This window comes from Nyctereutes procyonoides, unplaced genomic scaffold (genome assembly GCF_905146905.1).
Source record: "Nyctereutes procyonoides isolate TBG_1078 unplaced genomic scaffold, NYPRO_anot_genome, whole genome shotgun sequence".
NCBI classification, from domain to species: Eukaryota; Metazoa; Chordata; class Mammalia; order Carnivora; family Canidae; genus Nyctereutes; species Nyctereutes procyonoides.
The window spans coordinates 33159449-33185845 of NW_026575042.1; the positions used below are offsets into that span (position 1 = coordinate 33159449).

A 26397-nucleotide genomic window follows, 5' to 3' on the forward strand; every position below is an offset into this window, starting at 1 on the left:
GATCCCTGTGTGGAGCCTGCTTCGAACTCTGCCTGTGTCTCTGCCTGCCTCTCTCTCTCTCTCTCTCTCTCTCTCTCTCTCTCTCTCTCTGTGTCTCATGAATAAATAAATAAAATCTTAAAAAAAAAAACTTGAGTGGATAAAATAAGAAATTGGTTGAAAAGGAAAAAAAATTGATATAATGAAGATCATGATTAAAAAAAACTATGACTTCCATATAGCATTTTACCCTAGTGCTGTGGTTTTGCAGTTCTGATTGGTAAATTTGTTCTTAGCCAGATGTTCTTGTTGATCTTCTTGGGGAGGGGCCTGGTGCACTGATTCTCTGGTATCTTTGCCAGGTATAAGCAGTTCTGGATTGCTCTAGGTGGCTTTTGTTCCCTGAAGGCTTTCTGTGCGCTTTAGAGGATGAGAGTGAAAATGGTGGCCTCCCAATCTCCAGCCTAGGAACTCAAAGCTTGTGCCTCCCACTCTTCAGTGCTCCCTCAGGGGAAAGCAGTCAATTGCTCTTATCTCCCTGGTCTCTGTTTGTACTCTATGTTCACCCAGCTGTGACCAAACATGTCTATCTCAGGCACGTGGCCCCGTTTGAGTCTCCCAAGCTTTGCAGAAACCTGTGGTATGCACCCATCCTGCTCCTCCTGGGACATGGGAGAGGGAGGGGTCTCACTGTAGTTCTGCCACTTATTGGGCCCCTGCTCAGAGAATGGCTGCCCAACTGAGCCACAGTTTGAGGTTTATGGCAACCCCTAGCTGAAAGCCCACTCCTGGGTCCCCTGATTACAGCTGGCTTCCCCGCTCTGACATCTGGTACTCTGCCACATTGAGGCACCCCCATTCTTTCTGTGACCATGGGGATCCTGAGACTACACTGTCCCACCTGGGATTCTGTCCTGTTTCACCACCTGAGCACCTTTGAGGCAGGGATGCCTTCACTGGAGCAGACTTGTAAAAGTTGTGATTTTGCATTCTACTGCTATATCACTTTCTGGTAGCTGGCTGAGAGGCGCTCCCATTCCCTGAGGTTTCTCTTTCCATATCAATTCGGATTCACTTTTCTGCACCTCCTACCTTGCAGAAAGTGGTCGTTTTTCTATTTGTAGGACTGCAACAGTTCTTTTCTGAGATCTCTGGTTGAGTTCACAGGTATTCAGAATGATTTGATAGCTATTTAGCTGAATTCTCAGGACCAGACAAAACTAAGATCCCCCTACTCCTCTGCCATCTTCCTCCCTCCTCCTCTTTATTATTTTCTACAGTGGCTGCACCAATTTACATTTCCATCAACAAAGCACGAGGGTTCCCTTTTCTCCACATCCTTGCCAACACTTGCTATTTCTTGTCTTTTTGATAGTGTCCATTCTGACAAGTGTGAATTGATACCTCATCATGGCTTTGATTAGCATTTCCCTGAATAGTGACATTGAGCATCTTTTCATGTGTCTGTTGACTCTATGTTTTCCTTGGAAAAAATGTTTATTCAGGTCTCTGCCCATTTTTGGATTGTTTGATTTCTTGGTGTTATGTAAGTTCTAAATTTGCATATTAACCCCTTGTTGGATATATAAATTGCAAATGTCTTCTCCCATTTGGTAGATTGCCTTTTAGTTTACTTGATTGTTTCCCTGGCTGGGCATAAGCTTTTTGTGTGTGTATTTGTGTGTATAGTCCCAGTAGTCCCACGTAGACAAATGTTGTTAAGGCTGATGTCTAAGAAATTACTGGCTCTGTTTTCTTCTAGTAGTTACATAGTTTCAGGTCTCACATTTAGGTCTTTCTTTAAGTTTATTTTTGTCTATGATGTAACAAGTGGTCCAGTTCATTCTTTTGGATGTAGCTGTTCAGTTTTCCCCGCACCGTTTGTTGAAGAGACTCTTTTCCCCATTTATCATAGATTGATTTACCATATAAGGGAGAGCTTAGGGATCCCTGGGTGGCGCAGCGGTTTGGCGCCTGCCTTTGGCCCAGGGCGCGATCCTGGAGACCCGGGATCGAATCCCACGTCGGGCTACCGGTGCATGGAGCCTGCTTCTCCCTCTGCCTATGTCTCTGCCTCTCTCTCTCCCTCTCTCTCTCTCTCTCTCTCTCTCTCTCTGTGACTATCATAAATAAATAAAAAATTAAAAAAAGTGAGAGCTTATTTTTATGCCAGTACTATACTGTTTAGATTATTATAGTGTTGTAGTATAGTTTGAAATCTGGAATTTTGCCACCTCCAGCTTTGGTCTTTTGCAGTTCCATATGAATCTTAGGATGATTAGTTCTAGTATTGTGAAAGCTACTATTGGTATTTTGATAGGGATTGCATTGAAACTGTAGATTGCTTTGGGTAATATGGTCATTTTAACAATATTGATTTATCCAATCCATGGGCATGGGATATCTTTCCATTTGTTTATGTCATCTTCAATTTCTTTTATCAGTGTTTTAGTTTTCAGGGTACTCATCTTTCATATCCTGCTAAATTTATTCTTGGGCATCGTATTCTTTGTAGTGCAGTTGTAAATGGAATTGTTTTCTTAATTTCATTGCTACTTCATTTTTAGTATATAGAAATAGAGATTTCTATATGTTATTTTTGTATTCTACAACTTCACTGAATTCATTCTAATTTTTTTTTTGGAGTCTTTAGGATATTCTATGTGATACTAATCATTTTATCTGCAAATCGCGACCATTTCACTTCTTCCTTACCAATTTTGATGCCTTTTATTTCTTGTCTGATTGCTACAGCTAGTACTTTCAGAATTATATTGAATAAAAGTAAGGGTAGAGATCTTTGACTTGTTCCTGATCTTAGAGGAAAAGCTCGCAGTTTTTTACCATTGAGTATGATGTTAGCCATGGGTTTTTCTTATATAGCTTTTATTATTTGAGGTATGGTCCCTCTAAACTCATTTTCTTGAGAGTTTGTATTATGAACAGTTGTTGAATTCTGTCAAATGCCTTTTCAGCATCTGTTGAGATGATCATCTGATTTTTATCCTTTATTTTGTTAAAACGGTGTATCATGGTAATTGACTTTGTGCATATTGAATGATTGTTTGTTCCCAGAATAAATCTCACTTAATTGTGGTGAATGATTCTGTTAATGTATTTTTAAATGAGGTCTCCAAATATTTCGTTGAGAAATTTTCATCTATGTTGATCCGAGATATTGGCCCGTAGTTTTCTTTTTTTTTTTGTGAAGCCTTTGTCTAGTTTTGATATGAGGGTGATGCTGGCTATGGAAAAGGTATTTAGAAGCTTTCCTCTTTCTGGGGGGAGGGGAGTACTTTGTGGAGAATAGGTATTGATTCTTCAAATGTTTGGTAGAATTCACGTGTCAGTCCATTTGGTCCTGGACTTCTCTGTTGGGAGTTTATTGGTTATCAGTTTTTTGTTATTAGTAATTGATCTGTTCAGATTTTCATTTTCTTCCTGATTCAGTTTTTAAAGATTGTGTTTTTAGGAATTTACCCATGTTTTTCTAGGTTGTCCAGTTTGTTGGCACGTAATTTTTCCTAGTAGTCTCTTAAAATCCTTTGTATTTCCATGGCATGGGTTGTTACTTATTTCTGATTTTATTTCTTTGGGTCCTCGTTTTCTTTTTCCTTGATGACTCTGCTTAAAGTTACCTATTTGTTTATCTATTCAAAGAATGAGCTCTTGATTTCATTGATCTTTTCAATTTTTTTAAAAGATTATTTTCAAATTTTTCCATTTATTTCTGTCTGATCTTTGTTATTTTTTTTTCCTTCTCTAACCTTGGGCTTTGTTCATTTTTATTTTTTTAAGACCCTTTATGTGTAAGGTTAGAGTGTTTGAGATTTTTTGTTTCTGAGATAGAATGGTATCCCTATAAATTTCCCTCTTAGAATTGCTTTTGCTATGTCCCAAAGATTTTGGACCATTGTATTTTCAGTTTTCTTAATGTATTTTTTGATTTTCTGTTTGTTGTTGTTGACCCATTGGTTGTTTAGTAGCATGTTGTTTAGCTTCCATGTATTTGTGGGTTTTTTCCTTCCTTCTTTCTTTTTTTTTAAAGATTTTATTTATTTATTAGCGAGAGAGAGAGAGAGAGAGAGAGAGAGAGAGAGAGAGAGAGAGAGAGAGGCAGAGCGACACAGGCAGAAGGAGAAGCAGGCTCCATGCAGGGAGACTGACGTGGGACTCGATCCCGGGTCTTCAGGATCACACCCTGGGCTGCAGGTGGCGCCAAACCGCTGAGCCACGGGGCTGCCCTTTTTTCTTCTCTTCTCCTCTCTTCTCTCTCCTCCTCTCTCTCCTCTCCTTTCCTTTTCTTCCTGGTAATTGATTGCTAGTTTCATACTGTGGTGGTTGGAAAAGATGAATGATATTTCAATCTTGTTCATTCTTAAAAATGTTCCATGTGGGGGCAGCCCAGGTAGCTCAGCGGTTTAGCGCCGCCTTCATCCCAGGGCGTGATCCTGGAGACCCGGGATGGAGTCCCCCACCTCAGGCTCCCTGCATGGAGTCTGCTTCTCTCTCTGCCTGTGTCTCTGTCTTTGCCTGTGTCTCTGTCTCTGTCATGAATAAATAAATAAAATCTTAAAAAAAAAAAGTTCCATTTGCTCTTGAATGTTTTTCCATGTGGAATGTTTTATATGTGTCTGTTCTTATATGTTGTTTACAGCTATTGTTTGCTCATTGAATTTTTCGTCTGGGTCATCTGAATTTTTTGGGTAATCTATCCAGGGTATAAATTAAGTGCTAAAGTATCACTATAATAGTTGTTATTGTCAATTTCTTTATGTCCATTAATATTTGTATTTAGGTGCTCTGGTGTCAAGTCCATAGATATTTAAAATTGTTTTATTTTCTTGTTGGATTGGTCCCTTTATCATTATGTAATGGCGTTTTTTGTTTCTTGTTAGTCTTTTTTTTTTTTTTCAAAACAGTCTTTGTTTTAAAGTCTGTTTTGTCTGATACAAGTATTGCTATTCTGCCCCCCCCCTTTCAGTTGCATGGAATTATCTTTTTCTATCCCTTCACTTTCAGTGTGTCTGTGTCTTTAGGTATGAAAAGTTTCTTGTAGGCAGAATATAGATGGGCTTTTTTTCTTTTCTTTCTTTCTTTTTTTTTTTTTTTTAATATCCATTCCAGACACCCTATGTCTTTTGATTGGAGCATTTAAACCATTTACATTTAAATAAATTATTGGTAGGTATGTACTTGTTGCCATTTTGTTCATTCTTTTCTGGTTGTTTTTATAGTTCTCTGTTCCTTTTGTCTCTTGATCTCTTATTTTATTGTGATTGATGACTTTCTGTAGTTTTATGGGTGGCTTTTTCTTTATTTTTTTGTGCGTATCTATCATAGGGTTTTTGGTTTGTGGTTATCATGAGGTTCATATATACCCTAATATATAGTTGTGTGTATGAAGACATTCTAAAAGAGCTTCATTTTTACTGTCCCCCTCCATGTTTTATGTATATGATACTTTATATCTTTTTATTTTTTTGAGTCCCCTGTAACTAATGTAATGGACTTTACTACTTTTGTCTTTTAACCTTTATTTATTTACTTTTGAAGATTTTATTTATTCGAGAGAGAGAGAGAGGCAGAGATATAGGCAGAGGGGAGAAGCAGGCTCCCAGTGGGAAGCCTGATGTGGGACTTGATCCCAGGACCCCAGGACCATGACCTGAGACAAAGGCAGACAGTCACTGAGCCAGCCGGGTGCCCTAGTCTTTTAACCTTATTATAAATGTTTGCCGTACTACCTTTCCTGTTTGCTTTTACTCCTGAAATTTTTTACTTTTGTAAATTTCTTCTAATTTGACCTTTTCTTTTCCACTTGAAGCCCCTTTAATATTTTTTTGTCAGGCCACTTTTGTTAGGTAAACTCTAAATCTTCTTCAGTTCTGAGTTATAATCTTGCCTGGTACAGTATTCTTAGTTGGAAGTTTTTTTCCTCTCAGCACTTTGACTATATCATGTCACTTTCTTCTGGCCTGCAAAGTTTCTGCTGAAATTCCATTAATAGCCTTATGGAGTTTGCCTTTTATGTTACTTGTTGACTTCTCTCTTGCTGCTTTTAAAATTCTTTATCTATAGTCTCTGGTATTTTAATTATTATGTACTGTGGTATGGACATCCTTTGGATTGTCTTGTTTGGAAGTCTCTGTGCTTCCTGAACCTGGATGTTTGTTTCCTTCCGCAGGTTAGGGAAATTTTCAGCTGTTATTTCTTCAAATAAGTTTTCTGCCCCTCCCTTTCTTCTCCTCCTGGGATCCTTGTAATCTGAATGTTCGCTTGATGTTGTCCCAGAAATTCCTTTAACTGCCCTTATTTTAAAAAATTACTGACTTTTTGCTCTTCATCTTGAGTGCTTCCCAGTACTCTGCCTTCCACATCACTGATGCATTCTTCTGCATCCTCTAATCTCCTGATTCTTTGTAGTATGTTTTCATTTTAGTTTTTGTATTGTTCAACTCTGGTTCTTTTTAAAGTTTTCTCTTTGTTCTAGTTCTCATTAAGTTCACCTACTCTCCAGTCTGGTGAGCATCTTTATAATCATTATTTTGAATTCTTTATCAGGTTGACTGGTTATCTGCATTTCATTTACCTCTTTTTCTGAGGTTTGGTGGTATTCTTTCATTTGGGACATTTCTCTATCTCCTCATTTTGCCTGTCTTTTTTTCTGTGAATTCAGTGGATCAGTTACTTGAAGGAATTGAAGTTACTACACTTGAAGGAATGGTTTTGTGTGTGATCATCCCATGTATAGATTGTGTGTGCCTGGTGCCTTTGGCTGACTTTCTGGAGATGTGGCTGGCATTGGCTGGGAGTCTTGGGGCACTCTGTGCTGGGGCTGGCCTGGTGGGATGGCTAGAGCTGAAGTGGGTATGGGCCAGGATGGTCCTGGGGTTCTCTACACAGAGGGTTCCTTGGGAGGAAAGCTAAAGCCGAAATGGGCATGAGCTAGAAGGTCCTGGGGTACTCAGTGGTGGGGGCACCCTGATAGAGAAACTGATAGAGGCGAGGTATTGCCAGGAGTAGTCAGTATTGGAGGTATCCTAGCAAGTAACGTGCAGCTATCATGTCGAGGGCTTGGAGTATCCTGGGGTGCTTAGCACCTTTGTCACCTTGGAGAGATGGCTGGAGCCGTAGTGATTGCTAACCAGGGGTGTCTTGGGATGTGCCATGCTGAGGCTGTCTTAGTGGGACAGATCTTGCTGCCACTAAGACCCCTGGATCCTGCTCCTGTCCATGCTATTGAGGTGAAGGGGGAACATAAACTGTGGTGCTCGCCAGCCCCTCTGACCCAGAGAGATTCCAGCAGTTCCCCACTGTTTGATAGAGTTCTAGGGCTGGATCTTTTATATTCTACTTACCTTTTAAACAATGGCTGTTTTTCTATGCCCCAGGACATCCAAGACTCTTTGAGCCAGCAGGCCAGCTGTGGTGGTGCCCAGACTCTGCTCTGATTTGTGCTCTCAGAATGGAAGGGAACTTCAGTTGTGGCGCTTGCCAGCCCTTTTTGATCTGGAGAGAGTTCCAGCAGCAACTCTGTCATTTGGCAGGGTTCTAGGGCTGGTTTCTTTATATTCTCATTGCCCTTGGAGACTGTGGCTTTTTTTCTGTGCCCCAAGGCAGACAGATCTGCTCAGGGTCCCTCCACATATCCCTCCCCATTGTAGTTCACATCATTGGGGGGGGTGGAGCTTCCCTTCACTGCCAGATAAAAGTCGTTTATATAAAGCTTATTAAAATAAAAAGTAAGAATAAAAAACTTCAATTGAGAAAACACCCTTTGCTATAAAGTCAGTCATGAAGTAGATGATCATACTGCAGTCTGAATTCAGTACCTTCAAGTAAGTATTTGAGGTTATAAAAATCAGAAATTTAGAAACTCATGACAAAAGGACATGAAATAGAAGTAAAGTTAGAGCTGATTGAATTAAAATGGGGTAAAATTGTTTATTAGAAATAAAGATAGAAGATGTTTTAAGGAGAATTCACTTGAATGAAATTTAATAAGGAACATTGAAGAAAAGTGAGAAAACCAGGAAATTTAAGATAAAAGGGTAAAAAAATGACTTAAGTAGATAAGCAAAGAGTGAATTTACATGTAATTGGAGTGTCTGAAGAAGAAAAACCAAACTTGTATTAATATTTAAAACTGTGTTCTAAGAAAACACATATAAAAGAAGACCTAGAGTTAAATAATGAAAAAGCCATTTCCCAGAACACCTGGGAAGATTAACCTAGAATGATCAAAGCTGAGTAAATATTGACTATTAGATTTTTAAAATAAAAAAAATCTATTTGATTTTTAAATGACTATTAGATTTTTAAAATAAAATCTTCAGGACTTGGAGGCAAAAACTTCCTATAACTTACAAAGATGAGAGACTGAATAGCATCAAATTTCTCAAAAGTAACACATAAAACAGGGCAACAATGGAAAAGCACTTTCAGGAGACTCGAGATTATGAGACTAAGGATTTTATATCTGGCCAAGCTGATGTATTAAGTATTATACTAAAGAAAACCAGTATTAAGTATTAATACTTAAGTATTAATTAGGTATTCAGACTAAAGAAAACCAGTTTTAACTATGAGAAAACTGAGGGAATACTGTATTCCCAGGCTTTCTTTTTTTTTTTTTTTTTAGGAATCTTCTAGCAGATGAACTTCAAGCAAGAGATGACTAGAGAAATTTCAATGAAAGGATTGATGGTGCTTATTTAATAATAATTCTAAGACTAAAACAGCTGGAAATGAGGGTGGAAGACACTGTATAAATGCCATGTTTTTAGTTGCAGAAAAAATACAAATGAAAAAATGGGAGGAGAAGGAAGAGAAAGAGTAGTAGAATAAGATCACTGGTGTGGGTCAACAGATATTATTACAAATGGTTTTATTAACCCAGTTAATAAAATGGCAAATAAAGAGATGAAGGCTTATTAAATAGGTATAATTATAAAAGTACACACTAGATAAAAATAGAAACTTAGTAAATAACAACATAAACAAACAGCAAAATAACATGGTTCATAAGGAGTAATTATAAAGAGTAAAAAACCAAATGTCTTTTATGTGAATAAATATGAATGGTTTAGCTTATTAAACTCCCGTTATCTCCTTTATTAAAAGAAAAAGAGGTTTAATTTGCCTTATAAAGCAAGACCAAGTGCTTTCCGAAGTCATTCAGTAAAGTTAAAAATAAGGGATGGGCAACAGGTATACCAGAGAATGGAAACAATGTAGTGTTTGTGATCCTAACATTGGATGACATAAAGTATTGATTATGGCAAGTAAAGACATTTTCATTTGCTAAAAGCCACAATTCATAATGATGATAAAAAAAAAAAAAAAGAACCTGTGTCCCTAGGGCACCCGACTGGCTCAGTCATTTAAGCATCTGCCTTCGGCTCAGGTCATGATCTCAGGGTCCTGGGATCGAGCCCCACATCAAGCTCTCTGCTTACAGGGAGTCTGCTTCTCTCTCACCACCCTGCTTGTGCTCTCTCTCAAGTAAATAAATCTTTTTTTTTTTTTTAAGATTTTATTTATTTATTCATGAGAGGCACACAGAAAGAGGCAGAGAGAAAAGCAGGCTCCATGCAGGGAGCCTGATGTGGGACTCAATCCTGGGACTCCAGGATCATGCCTTGAGCTGAAGGCAGATGCCCAACTGCTGAGCCACCCAAAGCATCCCAAATAAATAAAATCTTAAAAAAAAAATCTGTGTCCTAAATGATAAAACTATGAACTATGAGAAATCCAAGGAGCCATAGGTAGAAGCAAATATTTAAGTTAGATCTAGAAGATCTACCCATTAGTGTGACTGAGATCTCTTAGATTTTTTTTTCTTTTTTGGCCAATTCCCTTTCTTTTTTTTTTTTTTTGAAGATTTTATTTATTTATTCATGATAGATATATATGTAGAGAGGCAGACACACAGGCAGAGGGAGAAGCAGGCTCCATGCAGGGAGCCCGATGTGGGACTCGATCCCGGGTCTCCAGGATCACACCCTGGGCCAAAGGCAGGCGCTAAACCGCTGTGCCACCCAGGGATCCCCTTGACTTGTCTTAATTGTGTGTTTAAGTTAAATATTTGTGGGATGTGTGGGTGGCTCAGTGGTTGAGCATCTGCCTTCGGTGCAGGGCACAATCCTGGAGTACAGGGATTAAATCCTGCATCAGGCTCCCCGGAAAGAGCCTGTTTCTCCCTCTGCCTATGTCTCTGCCTCTCTCTGTGTGTCTCTCAAGAATAAATAAAATCGTTAAAAAAAAAAAAAAAAAAAGACAAGTCAAATGGCCAAAAAAGAAAAAAAAAAAAATCTAAGAGATCTCAGTCACACTAATACATCTAGAAGATCTATTTCAGACTTTACAACCTTGTACTAGGCATTAAATCATCCCTTCCAGTATGCATGGAACATTCACAAAAAGATGATTACATATTAGGTCAGAACGAGAGCATTGGTAAATTCCATAAAACAAAAATATCACAAACAACACTGATTGAAGCAATCAATTTATAGCCACAGAAACAAAAGCACTGTTTCATTTGAAAATCTATTCTTGACTGAAAGGAGAAAATATAAGTCCAAATGACAGAACTCTTAAAAAAATTACATATTAAAATCTGGGGAATACTTTCAAAACAATGAGCAAAGGAAAATATATGGCTTTAAGTGCTTAGTAAAAATGAAAGAAGGAGAATGAACTAAATTCCCTGCTCAAGAAGCCAGGAGGAAAAAAACAACAAAAACAAAACATTTTGGGTAGCCCGGGTGGCTTAGCGGTTTAGTGCCACCTTCAGCCCAGGGCGTGATCCTGGAGACCCAGGATCGAGTCCCACGTCAGGCTCCTTGTATGGAGCCTGTTTCTCCCTCTCTGCCTTTGTCTCTGCCTCTCTCTCTCTCTCTCTCTCTCTGTGTGTCTATGAATAAATAAATAAAATTAAAAAAATATTTTGAAAGAAATCACAAAGGATTTGAGAAGGATAAAAAGGAATTTCATTATTTAGGAAATTTCATATGGATATGAAATTCATATTTCATACAAATATGAAAAGAAGGAATAGCCATAGAGATATAAACTTAAAACTCATATGAGATAAACTAGATAAATTTGTTTGGAAAACAACATTTTACCAGAAATTGACCCCATTAGAAGTAAAAAGCTTACGTGGACTAAAATCCATTGAAGGAATTACTTCGCAGAGAAAGTGTATGACCCAGATAGTTTCATTTGGGAATTCCATGAAACATTAAAAAGCCAGAGTCATAGTGCTACACGTATTGTTTAAGAGCATAGACAGTAAAACAAAACAAAACAAAACAAAAACCCCAAAAAACCAAAACAGAAAACCTTCCTCTCTCCCAATTCTTTTTATGAAGCAAGTATGACATTAATATCTGGATCTGATAAAGACAACTTAAAAAGACTTCAGATCAGTATCACTTATCAGTATTGGCATTACAACACCAAGTAACTGTTAGCTAGTCGACTCCAACACTATATTAAAATTATACACCATGACCAAGTGGGATTTACTGTAGGAATTCAAGGTCCTAGGACATCTAGCGATGTATTTTATTAATAGATAGAAGGGAGAGAAATCATACGATCATTTATATAGATGCTAAGAAAAGCTTTTAAGAACACCTGTTCCTAATAGGAGCACTCAGGCAAGTAGGAATTGATGGGTACTTTAAAAAAGTTTTTTTAAATTTAAATTCTAGGGGATCCCTGGGTGGCACAGTGGTTTGGCGCCTGCCTTTGGCCCAGGGCGCGATCCTGGAGACCCGGGATCGAGTCCCACATCGGGCTCCCGGTGCATGGAGCCGGCTTCTCCATCTGCCTGTGTCTCTGCCTCTCTCTCTTTCTCTCTCTGTGACTATCATAAAAAAATAAAAATTAAAAAAAATTTTTTTAAAAAATTTAAATTCTAGTTAATAACCCAGCATCTTAATAAAGAAAAACCTAGTTCCACTAAGATCAGGAACAAGACAAGGAGGCCTACTGTTTACACTATTAATATTTCATTAGAGGAATCCCTGGGTGGCGCAGCGGTTGGGCCTGCCTTTGGCCCAGGGCGCGATCCGGGAGACCCTGGATCGAATCCCACGTCGGGCTCCCGGTGCATGGAGCCTGCTTCTCCCTCTGCCTGTGTCTCTGCCTCTCTCTCTCTCTCTCTCTCTCTCTCTGTGACTATCATAAATAAATGTAAAAAAAAATATTTCATTAGAGATATTAGCCAATGCAATTAGACAAGAAGGAGATCAACTAAAGGCAAAAGCCCTGAAAACGAAGTTAAACTGTTTGTATCTGATACAGTGTAGTATGAAATGCTAGAGAGTGGTGAAACAAACAATAAGGAATAAGATATAAAATTAACATAGAAACTGTCATAAACACAATAACCCATTATATTATAGTAACAAACAAAGAAGATAAAATATTTAGTAACAACCCTATGGGATGAATTTAAAAACTTATGAAAAAAAAGAAAGGAGTTTTGAATAAATGAAGAGGTATTGCCTATTCTGGTTATTGGGTTAATATCATAAAAACTCTTCCTGAGTTAATTTGTAAATTTAAAGCAATCTCAAAAAATTTTTAAAAAGATTTTATTTATTTGACAGAGCACAAGCAGGGGGAGTGACAGGCAGAGGGACAGGGACGGGGAGAAGCAGGCTCCTGCAGAGCAGGGAGCCTGATGCAGGACTTGATTGCAGGACCTAGGATCATGACCTGCGCCAAAGACTGACACTTAACCAACTGAGCCACCCAGGTGCCCCTCAAAGAAAATTTTTACGATACTGCTAGACAAGTTTATACAAAGGTTCATAGAGATTAATCTCAACTTGTTTTTAAACTAGCTTGGTTTCAAAAGAAGACTAAAGATTCCCTTAAGTTTAAGAAAAATATGTTCATATGGAAAAATAAAAGTGCAAGAATAACTAGCAATGTACTACAAAAGAAAGACTATGCCATATCCTACAATAAAGCATACTATAGTTAAAATAGTGTGGTGCTATTCCACAAACAGACCAGTGGGATAGAATAGAAAAACTAGAAGTAGATACATGTATATATAGAATATAGGTAACACGGAAAAGGTTTTACCTCAAATTCTAGGGGTGAAGATAACTTTTAATTTATTTACTATTTATTTATTTATTTATTTATTTATTTATTTATTTAAGATTTTATTTATTCATGAGAGAGACAGAGAGAGAGAGAGGCAGAGACACAGGCAGAGGGAGAAGCAGGCTCCATGCAGGGAGCCCAATGTGGGATTTAATCCCAAGTCTCCAGGATCACGCCCTGGGCTGAATGCGGTGCTAAACTGCTGAGCTACCCGGGCTGCCCAAAGATAGCTTTTTAATAAATGGTGGACAACTGGATAGCTAGCTGGTTAGTACTTTACACAAAAATGAACCACAGTTAGACCAGAGAACTAGATATAGTAAGTAAAATCCATGTAAACACTAAAAGTGTAGATGAATTTCCCTAACTATAGGGGAAAGTAATGAAGATTTTGGATAGGACTCAAAATCCAGTTTCAGTTTTTAAAAAAATTGGTAAATTTGATTAGGTCAAATGTTTAAAAATCCCATTCTGCAAAGCAAAAATTTATAAAGAAAGTCAAAAGCAACAAAGTGGAAGGACATATTTGCAATGTAGGTCCCAAATAAGATTAATATCTCTAATATGTTTTTAAAAAACTCTTAAAATTTGAAATAAAGACCAAAATTGATAGAAGAACAAGCAAAACCATGGGTAGCTCACAAAAATATATATACAATGGACCTTAAACATTTGGAAAGTTTTTCAAATGTTTTCATTTGAAAACATTTTCATTGTTTTCATTTTCATTATGTTAGGAATGCAAGATAAATTATACTGAGTCATCATTTCTCATCTATCAGATTGGCAAAAAATACAAAACTTGAAAACATTTTCCATTGGTAAGTCTAGCAAAGCAAACTCTTATAAATTGCTGGGAAGGGCATATGGTAATTTCTAAGACTAAGTGGATATTTACATGTGAACCCAGCAGTCCCTTTTCAGCTATTCACACTGAAGATACACTTTTCGTCATCCAAAATTATAGACGTACAAGGTTGTGTTACTTGCAGTTGCAAAATATTCTAGGCAACCTGAATTTAAAATAATGTAAGCAACGCATGGATTACTTGAGTAAACTTTGGTACATCCACACAATAGAGTACTAGACAGGAAAAAGAGTGGGCATGATCTCTGTGAACTGATAGGGAGCGATTCTTGAGAAAGATATTGTTAAGAAACCTGAAGTGCTAAAGAGTACCAGTAGTAGGGTTACTTTCCTTCTTACAAGTGGGAATTAGAAAGGTATACATGTATCTGTCCATTTCTGTAATACACCCATGAGAGAGAAAATGAGATTAATGACAGGGTGGGTGGAATTAGGGTAGAAGGGATGGGGAGTGGTATTAAACTATGTTGATGTTTGTATATTAAAAAAAATCAAGTCTGAGGGAAAACCTTTAAGATGAAATAAAAACAAATGAACCTGCATTTCAAATGAATAACTTTTGAACATATTTTGACTATATACCTTTAGTCTAGCAACAAATAGTTGTAAAGCAATACTGAATTTTAGTGTTTTTGTTTTTGCAAATAGGGGTGTGTGTGTGTGTGTCTATGTGTATGTATCTGTGGTTTTCTTAACTCTTCTCTGAAGGAATCTGAGCCTTTTGGAGAAATGGCCGATTCTGGGCTTGGGCCAAGAAAAAGTATAAGATGAGCTTGAAAGTAATATAATTCCAGAATGTGAGTGATGGAGAAACATCAGGGTGGCACAAGAGCCCTCTTGAATGAGCTCTTACTGGCAACTATGGGGCAATTTAAACATAAAATAATGGTGGTAAAGATTACAATCCATATAGTAAAACAAGAATTCCTAAGTTCATACTTGTGAATGATGTAAAGAAATGGGAAAGGCAGAGACTTTTCTGACAGCAGAATGTCAGCTAATGGGGTGAGGGAAATCTCCATTCAGCAGCTATCGTGACAATAATTCGGTCAGGCAAGAATCATGAATGCTAAAGTAGTGGGTAAAAGTTCGATGAATAGAATTTTTACATACTTTCTAAGTATTTTCCCGTAGTATACTTATTAAAAATGGAAAAATGGTAATTTTACAGGGGAGAAACCTGGCATATATCACCACCATTAATGGCCAAATTGACATCATGTATCTTTTTTTTTAAACCACAACACTGGGCTTGAACCCACCATCCTGAGATCAACACCTGAGCTGAGATCAAGAGTTGGACACTTAAGTGACTGAGCCACCCAGGAGCCTCCATTATGTGCCTTTTGATAGGATTTACTGAGAGGGTCACTTCTGTGATACTATGCCAAAAATACCCTGAAATTAAATATGAAGAAACATTAAACCCAAACAAGGCAAATAACTAAATGACCTGTCTGGTCTTCAAAGATGTCATGATCATGAAGAAAGGGACTGTGGGGGGAAATTAAAGGAGGCTAAGAGATGTGACTACCAAAAGCACATGGTGCTCTTGGGTTAGATTCTAGAACCAGATTTTTGTTGCTATAAAGGGTATTGAATAAATAGCAAAATTTGAATAAGGTTTTATAGTAGTATTAGTTTCCTGATTTTGATAATCTCACTGTAGTTAGAATGCCCTTGTTCTTAGGCGGTATATACTGAGGTACTTAGCGGTAAAGAGGCATCGTTTTTGTAACTTACTCTCAAACAATTTAGGAGAAAAATTGTGTGTATATACATACATATGTAGAAAGAGAATATATATTTAGTCACAGGTATATGGAGAGGAGAGAAAAGGGGAGGTGGGTACGGAGAGGGAACCATAAAGCATATATAGTAAAATGTTAAATGGAGAATCTGGCTGAAGGATATATACTGCCCCCCCCCCCACTATTCTGGAAATTTTTATGTACATTTGAAATGATTTAAAAATAAAGTTACGTGAGTAAAAAATATTGGGAAATTCAAATGGAACCTTTAAAAAGGCTGTACTGGTTTATCCTCCCCAGCTGTGTGCAGGAAGATTTTCCCCTCCCGCAGGGTGGTGGTGCTGCCATTCCAGTTGTCCTGCATCCTTGAAGAACCTGTGGTGAGGTGGGGGCTCTCCAGCTCTGTCATTCTGTAATGGAAATGCCTGGAATTCTGTAATATAGTTGTATCTGGTTCCTTATCATTTTGAGCTCTGGTGTAAATTTATCCTTACAGGTTGTTGATGAGCGAGAATTTTTTGAGATCATGCCCAATTATGCCAAGAACATCATTGTTGGTTTTGCAAGAATGAATGGGAGGACTGTTGGAATTGTTGGCAACCAACCTAAGGTGGCTTCAGGTAGGTGGGAGAAGCTCTCACAAACCTTGGGTGGCGGTTGGGGGCGAGGGCTGCCTGGGTTCATGGTGTCTCCCTTCTGCCTTTTCCTCAGATGAGCCCTCCACTGGCCAGAGAAGAAACTCAGATGTTGCTGTAAAAGCTCTTTTCTCTTTTAATGTTTATATCTCAAAGAGCTTCTTTTGTACTTTAATTGTTTAAGGGTTTATAGATAACTTTCCTCAAGTTAAGAAGTTCTTTACTTTTTCAGGTGTCTGCTTTCTTTCTCCCCCTAGTTAGATTTATGTCTCCCACACTAAAACTATGAGCTCCATGAGGGCAGGGGTGTTGATATTTTAGTCATCATTTTATTTCCAGTGTCAGGTACACAGTTGGTGGGTGATGAGTTAACAGGATCTTCCTGTGTCTGTTTCCCACACCCTTCTGGTGGTATGGCCAGAGCTGAGCCACGGCCAGCCAGGTCATGGGGACTTGGCCATGGCTGTGCTCTGGGTGCTGTTGGAAGTCTGGCATGAGGATGGTAGACACTGCTTTCCTCCTATTTTCCTTCTTAGGTTTATTTGGAATCCCTGTGTAGGAGAAGTGTGCCCTCCCTACAGGCCCAACCTCATCTTTTATTTCTGTCATGGCAATTTTACCTTGTCTTTAGAAAAGTTTTTTTTTTTTTTAAACAACATTTTTTATCATGGTGAAAAATATATGTACATATAATGTAAAGTTTGCTGTTTTAACAACTTTTTAAAAATATATAATGTAGTGGCATTAATTACATTCACACTGTGCAGTCCTTACCACTGTATTCTAGAAATTCTTCCAGTAGAAAAAGACTCCCTTTCTACCTAACCCTTAGACCTTGATGATCTAAATCTACTCTCTACCAATTTACCCATTCTAGATATCCCTTGAAAGTGGAATCATGTAGTAGTAGTCTTTTTGTGTCAAATTTATTTTACTTAGCATAATGTTTTCAAGGTTCATCTATGTTGTAGCATGTATCAGAACTTTATAACTTTTTATGGCTAAGTGATATTCCATTGTAGGTATATGCCACATTTTGTTTAACCATTCTTTTTTTTTTATATAATAAATTTATTTTTTATTGGTGTTCAATTTTCCAACATACAGAATAACACCCAGTGCTCATCCCGTCAAGTGTCCCCCTCAGTGCCTGTCACTCATTCACCCCCACCCCCCGCCCTCCTCCCCTTCCACCACCCCTAGTTCATTTCCCAGAGTTAGGAGTCTTTATGTTCTGTCTCCCTTTCTGATATTTCCTACCCATTTCTTCTCCCTTCCCTTCTATTCCCTTTCACTATTATTTATATTTCCCAAATGAATGAGAACATACACTGTTTGTCCTTCTCCGATTGACTTACTTCACTCAGCATAATACCCTCCAGTTCCATCCACGTTGAAGCAAATGGTGGGTATTTGTCATTTCTAATGGCTGAGTAATATTCCATTGTATACATAAACCACATCTTCTTTACCCATTCATCTTTCGATGGACACCGAGGCTCCTTCCACAGTTTGGCTATTGTGGACATGGCTGCTATAAACATCGGGGTGCAGGTGTCCCGGCGTTTCATTGCATCTGTATCTTTGGGGTAAATCCCCAACAGTGTAATTGCTGGGTCGTAGGGCAGGTCTATTTTTAACTCTTTGAGGAACCTCCACACAGTTTTCCAGAGTGGCTGCACCAGTTCACATTCCCACCCACAGTGTAAGAGGGTTCCCTTTTCTTCGCATCCTCTCCAACATTTGTGGTTTCCTGCCTTGTTAATTTTCCCCATTCTCACTGGTGTGAGGTGGTATCTCATTGTGGTTTTGATTTGTATTTCCCTGATGGCAAGTGATGCAGAGCATTTTCTCATGTGCATGTTGGCCATGTCTACGTCTTCCTCTGTGAGATTTCTCTTCATGTCTTTTGCCCATTTCATGATTGGATTGTTTGTTTCTTTGGTGTTGAGTTTAATAAGTTCTTTATAGATCTTGGAAACTAGCCCTTTATCTGATACGTCATTTGCAAATATCTTCTCCCATTCTGTAGGTTGTCTTTGAGTTTTGTTGACTGTATCCTTTCCTGTGCAAAAGCTTCTTATCTTGATGAAGTCCCAATAGTTCATTTTTGCTTTTGTTTCTTTTGCCTTCGTGGATATATCTTGCAAAAAGTTACTGTGGCCGAATTCAAAAAGGGTGTTGCCTGTGTTCTCCTCTAGGATTTTGATGGACTCTTGTCTCACATTTAGATCTTTCACCCATTTTGAGTTTATCTTTGTGTATGGTGCAAGAGAGTGGTCTAGTTTCATTCCTCTCCATGTGGATGTCCAATTTTCCCAGCACCATTTATTGAAGACACTGTCTTTCTTCCAGTGGATCGTCTTTCCTCCTTTATCGAATATTAGTTGACCATAAAGTTCAGGGTCCACTTCTGGGTTCTCTATTCTGTTCCATTGATCTATGTGTCTGTTTTTGTGCCAGTACCACACTGTCTTGATGACCACAGCTTTGTAGTACAACCTGAAATCTGGCATTGTGATGCCCCCAGCTATGGTTTTCTTTTTTAAAATTCCCCTGGCTATTCGGGGTCTTTTCTGATTCCACACAAATCTTAAAATAATTTGTTCTAACTCTCTGAAGAAAGTCCATGGTATTTTGATAGGGATTGCATTAAACGTGTAAATTGCCCTGGGTAACATTGACATTTTCACAATATTAATTCTGCCAATCCATGAGCATGGAATATTTTTCCATCTCTTTGTGTCTTCCTCAATTTCTTTCAGAAGTGTTCTATAGTTTTTAGGGTATAGATCCTTTACCTCTTTGGTTAGGTTTATTCCTAGGTCACTTAAGCTTTTGGGTGCAATTGTAAATGGGATTGACTCCTTAATTTCTCTTTCTTCAGTCTCATTGTTAGTGTATAAAAATGCCACTGATTTCTGGGCATTGATTTTGTATCCTGCCATGCTACCAAATTGCTGTATGAGTTCTAGCAATCTTGGGGTGGAGGTTTTGGGTTTTCTATGTAGAGTAACATGTCATCGACAAAGAGGGAGAGTTTGACTTCTTCTTTGCCAATTTGATTGCCTTTAATGTCTTTTTGTTGTCTGATTGCTGAGGCTAGGACTTCCAGTACTATGTTGAATAGCAGTGGTGAGAGTGGACATCCCTGTCTTGTTCCTGATCTTAGGGGAAAGGCTCCCAGTGCTTCCCCATTGAGAATGATATTTGCTGTGGGCTTTTCGTAGATGGCTTTTAAGATGTTGAGGAATGTTCCCTCTATCCCTACACTCTGAAGAGTTGATTAGGAATGGATGCTGTATTTTGTCAAATGCTTTCTCTGCATCTAATGAGAGGATCCTATGGTTCTTGGTTTTTCTCTTGCTGATATGATGAATCACATTGCTTGTTGTATGAGTGTTGAACCAGCCTTGTGTCCTGGGAATAAATCCTACTTGGTCATGGTGAATAATTTTCTTAATGTACTGTTGGATCCTATTGGCTAGTGTCTTGTTGAGAATTTTTGCATCCATGTTCATCAGGGATATTGGTCTGTAATTCTCCTTTTTGGTGGGGTCTTTGTCTGGTTTTGGAATTAAGGTGATGCTGGCCTCATAGAACGAATTTGGAAGTACTCCATCTCTTTCTATCTTTCCAGACAGCTTTAGTAGAATAGGTATGATTTCTTCTTTAAACGTTTGATAGAATTCCCTTGGGAAGCCCTCTGGTTCTGGACTTTTGTGTCTTGGGAGGTTTTTGATGACTGCTTCAATTTCCTCCTTGGTTATTGGCCTGTCCAGGTTTTCTATTTCTTCCTATTCCAGTTTTGGTAGTTTGTGGCTTTCCAGAAATGCGTCTATTTCTTTAGATTGCCTAATTTATTGGCGTATAGCTGTTCATAATATGTTTTTAAAATCGTTTGTATTTCCTTGGTGTTGGTAGTGATCTCTCCTTTCTCATTCATGATTTTATTAATTTGAGTCTTCTCTCTCTTCTTTTTAATAAGGCTGGCTAATGGTTTATCTATCTTATTAATTCTTTCAAAGGACCAACTCCTGGTTTTGTTGATCTGTTCCACAGTTCTTCTGGTCTCGATTTCGTTGAGTTCTGCTCGAATCTTAATTAACTCTCTTCTTCTGCTGGGTGTAGGATCTGCCTGCTGTTTTTTCTCTAGCTCCTTTAGGTGTAAGGTTAGCTTTTGTATTTGAGTTCTTTCCAGTTTTTGAATGGATGCTTGTATTGCGATGTATTTCCCCCTCAGGACTGCTTTTGCTGCATCCCAAAGATTTTGAATGGTTGTATCTTCATTCTCATTAGTTTCCATGAATCTTTTTAATTCTTCCTTAATTTCCTGGTTGACCCTTTCATCTTTTAGCAGGATGGTCCTTAACCTCCACGTGTTTGAGGTCCTTCCAAACTTCTTGTTGTGATTGAGTTCTAGTTTCAAGGCATTATGGTCTGAGAATATGCAGGGGACGATCCCAATCTTTTGGTATCGGTTCAGACCCGATTTGTGACCCAGTATGTGGTCTATTCTGAAGAAAGTTCCATGTGCACTTGAGAAGAATGTGTATTCAGTTGAGTTTGGATGTAAAGTTCTGTAGATATCTGTGAAATCCATCTGGTCCAGTGTATCATTTAAAGCTCTCGTTTCTTTGTGGATGTTGTGTTTAGAAGACCTATCGAGAAAAAAAAAAAAAAAGAAGACCTATCGAGTATAGAAAGAGCTAGATTGAAGTCACCAAGTATAAGTGTATTATTATCTAAGTATTTCTTCATTTTGGTTATTAATTGATTTAAATATTTGGGAGCTCCCACATTCGGGACATATATATTGAGGATTGTTAAGTCCTCTTGTTGGATAGATCCTTTAAGTATGATATAGTGTCCCTCTTCATCTCTCACTACAGTCTTTGGGGTAAATTTTAGTTTATCTGATATAAGGATGGCTACCCCTGCTTTCTTTTGAGGACCATTTGAATGGTAAATGGTTCTCCAACCTTTTATTTTCAGGCTGTAGGTGTCTTTCTGTCTAAAATGAGTCTCTTGTAGACAGCAGATAGATGGGTCCTGCTTTTTTATCCAGTCTGAAACCCTGCGCCTTTTGATGGGCTCATTAAGCCCGTTCACGTTCAGAGTTACTATTGACAGATATGAGTTTAGTGTCATCATGATATCTATTCAGTCCTTGTTTTTGTGGATTGTTCCACTGAACTTCTTCTTAAAGGGGCATTTTAAGAGTCCCCCTTAAAATTTCTTGCAGAGCTGGTTTGGAGGTCACATATTCTTTCAGTTCCTGCCTGTCTTGGAAGCTCTTTATCTCTCCTTCCATTTTGAATGAGAGCCTTGCTGGCAAAGTATTCTTGGTTGCATGTTCTTCTCATTTAGGACCCTGAATATATCCTGCCAGCCCTTTCTGGCCTGCCAGGTCTCTGGAGAGGTCTGCTGTTACCCTAATACTCCTCCCCATAAAAGTCAGGGATTTCTTGTCTCTTGCTGCTTTAAGGATCTTCTCTTTATCTTTGGAATTTGCAAGCTTAACTATTAGATGTCGAGGTGTTGAACGGTTTTTATTGATTTTAGGGGGGGATCTCTCTATTTCCTGGATCTGAATGCCTGTTTCCCTTCCCAGATTAGTAAAGTTTTCAGCTAGGATTTGTTCAAATACATATTCCGGACTTCTGTCCCTTTCGGCGCCCTTGGGAACACCAATTAAACGTAGGTTTTTCTTTCTCAGGCTGTCGTTTATTTCCCTTAATCTAACCTCATGGTCTTGTTTGTCTCTTTTTTTCCTCAGTTTCCCTCTTTGCCATCAACTTGTCTTCTATGTCACTCACTCATTCTTCCACCTCGTTAACCCTCGTCGTTAGGACTTCTAGTTTAGATTGCATCTCATTCAATTGATTTTTAATTTCTGCCTTTTTGGATCTAAATTCTGCAGTCATGAAGTCTCTTGAGTCCTTTATGCTTTTTTCTAGAGCCACCAGTAGGTGTATAATAGTGCTTCTGAATTGGCTTTCTGACATTGAATTGTAATCCAGATTTTGTAACTCAGTGGGAGAGAGGGCTGTTTCTGATTCTTTCTTTTGAGGTGAGGTTTTCCTTCTAATCATTTTGCTCAGTGCAGAATGGCCAAAAACAAGTTGTATTGGGAAAAGGAGAAAAAGAGATAGAAAGAAGGAAAGAAAAGAGAAAAAAAAAAGAGAAAAAGAGAAGAAAAAGAGAAAGAAAAAGAAAGGGAAAAAAGGGTGCGGGAAGCAAACAGAAATCAAAAAGCAAAACAAACAAACAAAAAACACGGGGGAGTATCTTCTGATTCTGTATACTTTAAGTCCCTTGACACCCTGGAACTTGTCCGTCCAGCTGGTCTTCTGGGGGAGGGGCCTGCTGTGCTGATTTTCAGGTGTTAGTACTTGGGGGAGCTGCTCTGCCCCCTGCCTGGTGCAGGGCTCAGTGGGGGGTTGTTTACCCCGTGAGGCCCCAGGAGGAACAACCACGGTGGCGATGGCGGCGGCCAGCTCTGGAAGCCTGAATTCAGCCCCCGGAGGAACTCCGGAGCTCTCCGCCTGCAGGGCCTGGAGGCTCTGGGGCGGGGCCGCTGATCTGCTCAGCTCGGGGCAGGAGCGTCCTCGCTGTCCTGGGCCCTCCCGGCCTCTGCCTGTCCCGGGGGAGGCCGGATCCTGGGCTGTGTCCCGGCGCCCTGTGCTCCGGGGCCTGCGCTGTTGGATTCGCGCTCCCGCCCCGCAGCCCCCTCCGCGGAGCCGCCGCCCGAGCCCCTCCGAGCTGCTCCCACCCCGCCGTGGGCGCTGCAGCCCTTAGGGAGCTCGGAGCACTCTCCTGGGGCGCAGGTGTCTGTTAGTGTCCCAGGGAGCCCGAGGGCATCCCCGCCCTCCTGGGTCCTGCTCCAACTCCCTGCGAGCCCCTTTCCCCCCGGGAAGGTTGGTGCAGCTCCTGCTCCTCCGGGACGGGGCTCTCCTGTCCTGGGGACACTCGCCCCGGCCTCAGCCCGGCTCCTCGCGGGGCCCTCCCCCTCGGAGGCCTTTTGTTCCTTTATTTCTCTTTCCCCGTCTTCCTACCTTGATAGAAGCGCGGACTCTTCTCACTGTAGCGTTCCAGCTGGTCTCTCTTTACATCTCAGGCCGAATTCGTAGATTTTTCAGGATGATTTGAAGGTTATCTAGGTAATTTGGTGGGGACAGGTGATCTGGGGACCCTGCTCTTCCGCCATCTTGCCCCTCCTCCTGTTTTATTCTTTTAGATACTATTGTAAATGGAATTGCTTTTTCAATTTCCTTTTTGGAATGTTCATTATTAGTATATAGAAAAACAATTACACAACTGATTATTGTTTGTTGATCATGTGGCTTACAACTTTTCAGAGTTTATTAGCTTTACTAGCCTTCTTATGGATTCTCTGGAATATTATATAGAATCGCATTTTTTGCAAAAAATATATTTTTACTTCTTTCTCTCCAATTTGGATATGATTTTTCTTGTCTAGTTGCTCTGGCCAGAACATTCAGCACACTGTTGAATGGTAGCACTGGTGAAAGCAGGCATCCTTATTTTGTTCCTGATCTTAGGGGGAGAACTTTGTCTTTCATCATTAAATATGTTAGCAATGAGTTTTTCATAAATGCCCTTCATCATGGTGAGACAATTTCCTTCTATATCTAGTTTTCTGAGTGGTTTTTTTTTTTAATTTTGGAAAGTTCATAGATTTTGTCAAATAGCTTTTCTGCAACACTTGAAATGATGATATAGTTTTTGTCCTTCATTCTATTAATGTGTATTATATTGATTGATTTTTTTATGTTTAACCACTTCTGCGTTACTGGAGTGTATCCAACTTGGTCATGGTATATAATCCTTTTTTTAAAAAGAAATTTTATTTTTTGGAGCTTTTTTAGTTTCACAACAAAATCCAGTGAAAACTACAGAATTCTTATATACACTCTGCTATCACACATGCACAGTTTACTTCACTATCAGTATCCTGAACCAGAGTGGTACATTTGTTACAATTAATGAATGAACATTGACATACCAGGAGTTTCTTTTGTTCTACATCCTCACCAGGATTTGGTGGTGTTAGTATTCTGGAATTTGGCCATTCTCATAGATGTGTAGTATCTTATTTTAATTTGCATTTCCCTGATGACATATGATGTGAAGTATTTTCTTTTTCTTTTTAAAGATCTTCATTTATTTATTCATGAGAGACACATATAGAGAGAGGCAGAGACACAGGCAGAGGGAGAAGCAGGCTCCATGCAGGGAGCCCTTTGTGGGACTCCATCCCGGGATTCCAGGATCACACCCTGGGCCAAAGGCAGGCCCAAACTGCTGAGCTACCCAGGGATCCCCTGTGAAGTATCTTTTCATGTGCTTATTTGCCATCTGTATGTTTTTGTTTCCTTTGGTGAGGTGTCTGTTCAGATCTTTAGGTTTCCCCCCCCTCATTTATCTTTTATCTTTTGCTAATTTTTTGTTTATTTTTTATTGGAGTTTCATTTGCCAACATATAGCGTAACACCCAGTGCTCATCCTGTCAAGTGCCCCCCTCAGTGCCCGTCACCCAGTCACCCCATCCCCTCGCCCACCTCCCCTTCTACTACCCCTTGTTCGTTTCCCAGAGTTAGGAGTCTCTCATGTTCTTTCACCTTCTCTGATATTTCCCACTCATTTTCTCTCCTTTCCCCTTTAATCCCTTTCGCTATTTTATATATTCCCTGAATGAATGAGACCATATGTTTGACCTTCTCCGATTGACTTACTTCACTCAGCATAATACCCTCCAGTTCTATCCACGTTGAAGCAAATGTTGGGTATTTGTCATTTCTAATGGCTGAGTAATATTCCATTGTGTATATATATACAACATCTTCGTTGTCCGCTAATTTTTTACCAGATTGTTTTCTTATTGTTGAGTTTTAAGAGCCTTTTGTATATTTTAGATAGCAGTTCCTTTATCAGATGTATATTTTACAAATATTTTCTCCTAACTGTGGTTGTCTTCTCATTTCTCTAGACAGTGTCTTTTGCACAGCAGAAGTTTTAATGATAATGAGGTCAGCTTATCAATTATTTTTTTCATAGATCATGCCTTTGGTAGTGTACTTAGAAAGATACCACCATACCCAAGGTTATTTGTTTTTCTCCTGTGTTATCTTCTAGGAGTTTTTAAAGTTTTGTGTTTTACATTCAGGTCTCTGGATCCATTTTGAGTTAATTTTCCTGTAAAGTGTAAGGTCTGTGTCTAGATTGATTTTTTTTTTTTTTGCTTTTAGATGTCCAGTTATTCCAGCACTGTTTGTTGAAAAGATGATCTTTATTCCATTGTATCGCTTTAGTTTTTTGTTTGCTTTTCTGTCAAAAACCAGTTGATTGTATTTATGTGGGTCTATTTCTGGTTTCTCTGTTCTGTTCCGTTGATCTGTTTATTTATTCTTTCACCAGTACCACATGATTACTGTAGCTTTATAGTAAGTCTTGTGGTTAAGTATTGTCAGACCTTCTACTTTATTTTGTCCTTCAATAGTGTGATAGCTGGCCTGGGTTTTTTTCCTCAGTGTACTCTTGAATAAATCAGTTTGTCAACATCCACAAAATAACTTACTGGGATTGTGATTGAAATTGTGTTAAATGTAGAGATCAAGTTGGAGATACCTGGCCTCTGGAGAATATTGAGTCTTACTATCCACAAAGGTGGAATATGTCTCCATTTATTTAATTCTTCCATTTTGTTCATCAGAGTTTGTTCATCAGAGTTGTGTAGTTTTCCTCATGTAGATCTTATAATGTGTTTTGTTAGATTTATGCCTGTGTATTTCTTTTTAGGGTAGTGGGTGCTAATGTGAATGGCATTGTGTTCTTAGTTTCAAATTCACTATGTGGTAGATAGGAAAGTGATTAACTTTTGTATATTAGTATTCTGCAACTTGTTATAATTGCTTATTAGTTTCAGCAGTATTTTTGTCTCTTCTTTAGAATTTTCTACATAGATTATTACGTTATCTGAATAAAGACATTTTGTTTTCTTCCT

At 38.8% G+C, this 26397-nt stretch overlaps 1 protein-coding gene across 1 annotated transcript in view; it reads left to right on the forward strand.

Moving 5' to 3' along the window:
- PCCB (propionyl-CoA carboxylase subunit beta) overlaps nucleotides 1-26397 on the forward strand; it is a 96606-nt gene that overhangs the window by 59268 nt on the left and 10941 nt on the right. The window contains exon 10 of the mRNA XM_055321657.1: nucleotides 16232-16355. Coding sequence (XP_055177632.1) covers nucleotides 16232-16355 — 124 coding nt within the window. The remainder of the gene's footprint in view (nucleotides 1-16231; nucleotides 16356-26397) is intronic.